The sequence below is a fragment of the Hydra vulgaris genome, chromosome 10 (assembly GCF_038396675.1).
Source record: "Hydra vulgaris chromosome 10, alternate assembly HydraT2T_AEP".
Classification (NCBI taxonomy): domain Eukaryota; kingdom Metazoa; phylum Cnidaria; class Hydrozoa; order Anthoathecata; family Hydridae; genus Hydra; species Hydra vulgaris.
In genome coordinates, this window is record NC_088929.1 from 49,834,864 (window position 1) to 49,835,596 (window position 733).

The window sequence follows — 733 nt, forward strand, 5'->3', positions numbered from 1 at the left end:
ATGCTTGCTCATATGCGTGCTCATATATGTGACATTAGTAAGACTACAGCGATTGATTATTTTTGGAAGTGGGTTGATGTTATGTATTTAAATCTAAATTTTCTCATAAAAATGCAAGATCGAATGGATATTTATAAAACAATACCACCTGTTTTTAAAGCAAAGTTTCCAAGATTAACATGCATAATTGACTACTTCGAAATTTTTATTGAATCTCCACAATGCTTATTAGCAAGAGCAAAATGTTACAGTCAGTACAAAAAACACTGTACTGTTAAAGTCATGATATCTTGTACACCCTTTGGAGCAGTTGATTTTTTATCGCAATGTTGGGGAGGTAGAGTATTGGACAACCATTTTGTCAGAGACTCAAACTTTCATTTAAGTAAATACCACATGCCTAGAGATCAACTTTTGGCTGATCGTGGTTTTACTTTAGCTGATAATTTTGCTGCTGGTTCAGGAGCTGAACTTTTTGTACCTGCTTCTCTAAAGGAAAAGATCAATTGTCTTCAGGTGATGCAGAGAACACAAAAAAATTGCATTTGTTCGTATCCACATAGAACGTGTTATAGGACTTATTAAAAATTAGTATACCATTTCAAAGGGAGTTTTGCCTTTTCGAACAGTAAAAAGTATTAAAGATGAAACAATGAATGAAACACTTTCAAGCTGTGATAAAATTGTGTCTGTTTGTGCTTCCTTGGTTAATTTAGATACCAGTATTATTTAA

At 32.9% G+C, this 733-nt stretch overlaps 1 protein-coding gene across 1 annotated transcript; it reads left to right on the top strand.

The window, feature by feature from the left end:
- LOC136086427 (uncharacterized) lies at nucleotides 1–733 on the top strand. The gene is made up of 2 exons (XM_065808724.1): nucleotides 1–516; nucleotides 608–733. The coding sequence occupies exons 1-2, from the start codon at nucleotides 1–3 to the stop codon at nucleotides 731–733; spliced, it is 642 nt and encodes a 213-aa protein (XP_065664796.1).